We start from the raw sequence: 6,814 nt of genomic DNA, 5'->3' as shown, positions 1-6,814 counted from the left end.
GGTGGGGAAAAGAGAGGGGGAGGAGGTTTGCTGGAACTTGGGAGTGTTTTGCTCCCATTAAAATCATTCAAACCACTACAACAGGTGAGGGGTGCCAGCTTTCCCCAAACCTGCCATGTACCCCCTCCCGGCCCCACCTCACCTTGTAAGAGTGGATGAATCGGACAAACACCGGGAAGAAAACGGAYGGCGGGGTCGTCTTGGGGCTCTCGCCGAAATACCGCACCACGGTGTTGTAGGCGTCCTGGCACGGGATGGATGGTCAGGGATGGGCAGTGTCCGGCACGGGGGGAGTGGGCAAACAGGGCAGGAGTGCACAAGGAGGGTGCAGAGCAAGGATTGGATGACCAGGTGTGCACAAAAAGCATGCAGAGCAAGGTTTGGATGACCAGGTGTGCATAAGAAACATGCAAAGACAGGAGGGGATAACCAGGTGTGCATGAGAAATGTGCAGAGCGAGGTGTGGATGACCAGGTGTGCACAAGGAGGGTGCAGAGAAAGGTTTGGATGACCAGGTGTGCACGAAAAGCGTGCAGAGTGAGGTGTGGATGACCAGATGTGCACAAGGGCCATGCAAAGCAAGGTGTGGGTGATCAGATGTGCATGAGAAGTGTGCAGAGCAAGGTTTGGATGACCAGGTGTGCACAAAAAGCATGCAGAGCAAGGTGTGGATGACCAGGTGTGCACAAGGACCATGCAAAGCAAGGAGGAGATAACCAGGTGTGCATGAGAAATGTGCAGAGCGAGGTGTGGATGGCCAGGTGTGCATGAGAAACGTGCAGGACAAGGTAAACATGACAAGGAATGCACGAGGGCCATGCAGAGCAAGGTTTGGATGACCAGGTGTGCATAAGAAACATGCAGAGACAGGAGGGGATGACCAGGTGTGCACAAAAAGAATGCAGAGCAAGCTGTGGATGACCAGATGTGCACGAGGAATATGCAAAGCAAGGTTTGGATGACCAGGTGTGCACAAAAAGTGTGCAGAACAAGGAGAGGATGACCACGTGTGCATGAAAAGCGTGCAGAGCAAGCTGTGGATGACCAGGTGTGCATGAGGAATATGCAGAGTGAGGTGTGGATGACCAGGTGTGCACGAGGACCATGCAGGACAAGGCGTGGGTGACCAGATGTGTATGGGGCCCATGCAGGACAAGGCGTGGGTGACAAGATGTGCACAAGGCATGGCAGAGCGAGGTGTGGATGACCAGATGTGCATGAGGGCCGTGCAGGACAAGGCATGGGTGACCAGATGTGCATGAGGAATATGCAAAGCAAGGAGGGGATGACCAGGTGTCCATGAGGAGCATGCAGGACAAGGTTTGGATGACCAGAAGTGCATGAAGACTATGCAGAGCAAGGTGTGGATGACCACGTGTGCATGAAAAGCGTGCAGAGCAAGCTGTGGATGACCAGGTGTGCACAAGGACCATGCAAAGCAAGGTTTGGATGACCAGGTGTGCACAAGGAGCATGTAGGACAAGGCGTGGGTGACCAGATGTTCATGAGGACCATGCAGGACAAGGTGTAAATGACCAGATGTGCATAAGGTGTGGCTGAGCAGGTGTGCACAAGGAGCATGCAGGATAAGGTGTAGATGACCAGATGTGCATGAGGGCCATGCAAGACAAGGTGTGGGTGACCAGCTGTGCACAAGGCCCATGCAGGACAAGGTATGGATGTGCATGAGGAGTGGCAGATCAAGGAGAGGATCACCAGATGTGCAGAAGGAGCATGCAGGACAAGGCGTGGCTGACCAGATGTGCACAAAAAGCGTGCAGAGCGAGGTGTGGATGACCAGGTGTGCACGAGAAACACGCATAGCAAGGTGTGGGTGACCAGATGTGCACGAGGACCATGAAGGACAAGGTGTAGATGACCAGATGTGCATGAGGTGTGGCTGAGCAGGTGTGCACAAGGACTACACAAGGCAAGGTGTGGATGACCAGATGTGCATGAGGAGGGGCAGAGCAAGGAGGGGATCACCAGATATGCACAAGGACCATGCAGAACAAGGTGTGGCTGAGCAGGTGTGCACGAGGACCATGCAGGACAAGGCGTGGGTGACAAGATGTGCACAAGGCATGGCAGAGCGAGGTGTGGATGACCAGGTGTGCACGAGGAATATGAAGGACAAGGTGTAGATGACCAGATGTGCATGAGGTGTGGCTGAGCAAGGCGTGGCTGAGCAGATGTGCACAAGGAGCATGCAGGACAAGGCATGGCTGACCAGATGTGCACGAGGACCATGCAGAGCAAGGTTTGGATGACCAGGTGTGCACAAGAAGAGTGCAGAGCAAGGAGAAGATGACCAGGTGTGCAGAAGGACCATGCAGGACAAGGCGTGGGTGACCAGATGTGCACGAGGGCCATGCAGGACAAGGCATGGGGTGACCAGATGTGCACAAGGACCATGCAGGACAAGGTGTAGATGACCAGATGTGCACGAGGGCCATGCAGAGCAAGGTGTGGATGACCAGGTGTCCATGAGGAGCATGCAGAGCGAGGTTTGGATGACCAGCCGTGCACGAGGAATACACAGAGCGAGGCGTGGCTGACCAGCCGTGCCCGCGGTCAGCTCCAGGCTAGGCTCCATCCTCCCTCACCTCGGCCGTGCGTGCGTCGCGCTGCAGCCGCTCGAGCTGCCCCTCGCTGCTGCCCAGGAATCCGCGCAGCACCGCGCTCTCGTGCTGCCCGCACTCCCGCCGCAGCAGCTCCATCCCCCTGCCCAGCTCCTTCACGTCCAGCAGCACGTTCTCCAGGGACACTGCGGGGACACAGAGGGGGTCAGTGGCCGTGTTTTGGGGGGGTGGGACAGCCAGGTGAGGCACGGGTTGAGGGGCACCTGCCGCAGCTTTCTCCACAAAGTGCAGCTCCTGCCAGAAAGTCGCCAGCTCCGGGTATTTCTCCCGCACCGTCAGCGCGATRAAGTGCAGCAGCGTCATCTTCCTGTCGGTCGATTTGGTGTCCAGGAGCTACAGGAGGATTTTTGGGGCGGGGGTTAGTGGGGTGGGAGCCTTGGGGGTCTCAAGGAGCCGGGGAGGGGCTTTTCCTACCAGGTCCAGGCTCTGCAGTTTGAAGCCGTAGACTGCACCGCGTTTGCTGCTGTTCATGTAGTTGCCCAGCGCCAGGATGATCTACAAGGGGGAGAACAGCAGGATTTGGGGGGGTCAGGAGGGAACAAGAGAACGAGACCCCCAGAGGGACCCCCACCCAACCCATCCTCACACCCCCACCTCCAACATGTGCTTCAGCTTCTGGGACGACTTCACAGAGGCCGAGGCCGCGATGATGGCATTGAGCTGCTGCAGGGGGACAGCACAGGGGGGTCTCAGCGGGGTTTGGGGACTCAGGGACCACCCTGGCAGGTCCATCTCCCCCTCCTTGATACCATACCGGTGTCAACATCTGGATATTCTCGGCGAAGTTGCCGAGGAAGGCCATGATGGCCATGCGCTGCGGCAGCCGCTCCACCTTGCTGAACTGCAGCATGAAGCGATCCTCGTCGGCCAGCTCCTCCAGCGGCTTCCTCTCGCGCTCGTACTGCCGCAGCGCCTTGGCCTCCGCCTCCGTGGGCAGGAAGCGCATCAGGCACTCCACGAAATCCACCGGCAGCRTCGCCAGGTCGAACCTGCCCCGCAGAGCGGCGTTGGCGAGTGGAGGRACCTACTCTGGGAGCCCCTCGGCCACCCCGAGCCACAGCCAGACCCTCTGCACCTCCTGGAGCCCCTGAACCCCAATCAGAGCATGTGCCACACCAGTCAAGCCCTCTGCACCCCAATATTGTGCATTTTTCCTGGTTCATTGACGCCCCTCTCCCTGGCCAGGTCCCCTGAAGCCCAATTGTTCCCTCTGCACCCCAATATTGTGCATTTTTCCTGGTTCTCCTGTACCCCATTGACCCCTCTCCCCCTGGACAGGCTCCCTGCACTCCAACTGTTCCCACAGCACCCCAATTGTTCCCATTGCACCCCAACAGTTCCCATTGCACCCCAACTGTTCCCATAGCACCCCAACAGTTCCCATTGCACCCCAATTGTTCCCCCAGCATCCAAACTGTTCCCACAGTACCCCAGTCAAGGCCCCGTACCCTGCCTGAACCCCCTGCACCCCATCCAGACCCCCCTTTCCCTTTGAGATGCTGGAACCTCAACCAGATCACCCTGTCCAAACCCTCTGCACCCCAATTAACCAATCCACACCTCGCACGGACCCCCTGAACCCCAACCAAACCCTCCAAACCTCATGGGGGCCCCCTGAACCCAAACCAAACCCTCTGCATCCCAACCAAACCCTCTGCACCTCACCAGAGACCCCTGAACCCCCAAAAAACCCTCAGCACCCCAATTAACCCCTCTACACCTCACCTGGACCCCCTGAACTCCAACCAAACCCTCTGCACCCCAATTAGCCCCTCCACTCTCACTGGGGTCCCCTAAACCCCAAAAACCCCTCTGCACCCAATTAACTCCTCCAAACCTCACTGGGGTTCCCTGAACCCAAATCAAACCCTCTGCACCCCAATTCACCCTCTCCACACTCACCTGGACCCCCTGAACTCCAACCAAACCCTCTGTACCCCAATTGCCCCCTTTACACATCACCTGAGCCTCTGCACCCCAACCAAATCCTCTGCACCCCAATTAACCCCTCTAAACATCACCAGAGCCTCCTGAACCCCAAAAAAACCCTCTGCAAACCAATTACCCCCTTTACACCTCGTCTGAACCTCCTGAACCCCAACCAAACCCTCCACACCTCACTGGGGCTCCCTTGAACCCCAGCAAAACCCTCTGTACCCTAATTCACCCCTCCACACCTTGCCTGGGCCCCCTGAACCCCAATCAAACCCTCTGCACCCCAACTGGCCCCTTCACACCTTGCCTGGAGCCCCCTGAACCCCAACCAAATTCTCTGTACCCCAATTAGCCCCTCTAAACATCATCAGAGCCCCCTGAACCCAAACCAAACCCTCTGCACCCCAACCAAACCTTCTGCACCCCAATTAACCCCTCTACACCTCACCTGGACCCCCTGAACCCCAACCAAACCCTCCAAACCTCACCGGGGCCCCCTGAACCCCAAATCAAACCCTCTGCACCCCAACCAAACCCTCTGCACCCCAATAATCCCCTCCACACTCACCTGAACCCCCTGAACCCCAACCCCACACCCCTTCTTGCCCTCCACCATCCCCTGTCCCCCCCGTTCCCCCGTTCCCCATTTCCCCATTCCCGGGGCCGTACGTGTGGATGGCCCTGCAGATCTCGTCGGCGCTGCGGCCGGCCTTGCGCAGGGTGATGGCCAAGTTCTTGGCGCGGTTGGCTTCCAGCAGCGTCACCTTGGTGGCCACTTTTTGCGCCGCTTTGCTCTTGGCGCACACCAGGTCCAACGCCGGGCCCTGCGCTTTGGTCTTGAACAGCTCCTCGAAACGTTCCAGGTCTAAATCCTGGTGGGGTGAAATGGGGTCAGAATTGGGGTCTGGGGGGTGTTTAAAATTTGGGGAAGGGGCTCCTGGGCTGACCTCCAGCACACGCTCGTCGTCCAGCTCGCTGAACACCGTGCCGCTGATCTGGCTGGGCTTCAGCGCCGTCCAGTTGAACACGGGCAGCCGGAATTTGGTCTTGATGGGTTTCTTGATGCGGATGGCTGCCCAGAGGGGTGGGGGGACACGTTCTGTGCCCGGTCTGAGCCACCTGAGCCYGGTGGCACCGTCCTCTGGGTCACCCCCGTCCCTGTAGTGTTCCTTGGGGGTTGCAATGCCACCACCCCGATGCCTGCAGCCTTCCCTGTCCCCTGTCCCCTGTCCCCACTGTCTCTGCACTGTCCCCATCCCCTCATCCCTGTTCCCACATTTCCCGTGTCCTCCCTGTCCGCACTGTCCTCATGGTCCCCACATCCTTCCTGTCCCCCATTCCTGTCTCCGCTGTCCCTGCACTGTCCCCCATCCCCTCGTCCCTGTTCCCACATTTCCCTTGCCATCCCTGTCCGCACAATCGCTACCCCGTCCCTGTCCCCATGGTCCCCACATCCTGTCCCATCCCCTGTCCGCACTGTCTCTGCACTGTCCCCATCCCCTCGTCCCTGTTCCCACAGTTCCCGTGTCGTCCCTGTCCCCACAATCCCTACCCCGTCCCTGTCCCCATGGTCCCCACATCCTTTCTGTCCCTGTCCCTGTCCCCGCTGTCTCTGCACTGTCCCTGTCCCCTGTCCCTGTTCTCACATTTCCCGTGTCGTCCCTATCCACACAGTCCCTACCCCATCCCTGTCCCCATGGTCCCCACATCCTCCCTGTCCCCTGTCCCCTGTCCCCTGTCCCCGCTGTCTCTGCACTGTCCCTGTCCCCTGTCCCTGTTCCCACATTTCCTGTGTCCTCCCTGTCCACACTGTCCCCATGGTCCCCACATCCTTCCTGTCCCCCATTCCTGTCCCCGCTGTCCCTGCACTGTCCCCCATCCCCTCGTCCCTGTTCCCACATTTCCCTTGCCATCCCTGTCCGCACAATCCTTACCCCGTCCCTGTCCCCACGGTCCCCACATCCTGTCCCATCCCCTGTCCCCGCTGTCTCTGCACTGTCCCCATCCCCTCATCCCTGTTCCCACAGTTCCCGTGTCGTCCCTGTCCCCACAATCCCTACCCCGTCCCTGTCCCCATGGTCCCCACATCCTCCCTGTCCCCTGTCCCCGCTGTCTCTGCACTGTCCCCATCCCCTGTCCTCCCTGTCCCCTGTCCCTGTCCCCACGGTCCCCTCTCATCCCCACCTACCTGAGAGCCCGACGGTGAGGGCGATGGAGGGTGAAGCCCCGGGCAGCGG

General features: G+C 59.0%; 1 protein-coding gene across 1 annotated transcript; it reads right to left on the bottom strand.

Moving 5' to 3' along the window:
• Window positions 1–57: 57 nt before the first annotated feature.
• LOC130587632 (formin-like protein 3) lies at window positions 58–6,811 on the bottom strand (the record flags this gene model as incomplete). Its single annotated transcript, XM_057388608.1, has 9 exons — window positions 58–244; window positions 2,607–2,767; window positions 2,846–2,975; window positions 3,057–3,137; window positions 3,237–3,305; window positions 3,397–3,631; window positions 5,247–5,449; window positions 5,525–5,649; window positions 6,766–6,811. Coding segments are annotated over 9 exons (1,227 nt in total), but the record flags the coding sequence as incomplete, so codon positions are not given.
• Window positions 6,812–6,814: the final 3 nt, after the last annotated feature.

This window comes from Malurus melanocephalus, unplaced genomic scaffold, assembly GCF_030028575.1.
Source record: "Malurus melanocephalus ecotype Western Australia unplaced genomic scaffold, MMel_1.1 scaffold_2171, whole genome shotgun sequence".
NCBI lineage: Eukaryota > Metazoa > Chordata > Aves > Passeriformes > Maluridae > Malurus > Malurus melanocephalus.
Note: the sequence above shows the minus strand (reverse complement) of the source record. Positions and strands in the feature narration are given on the sequence as shown.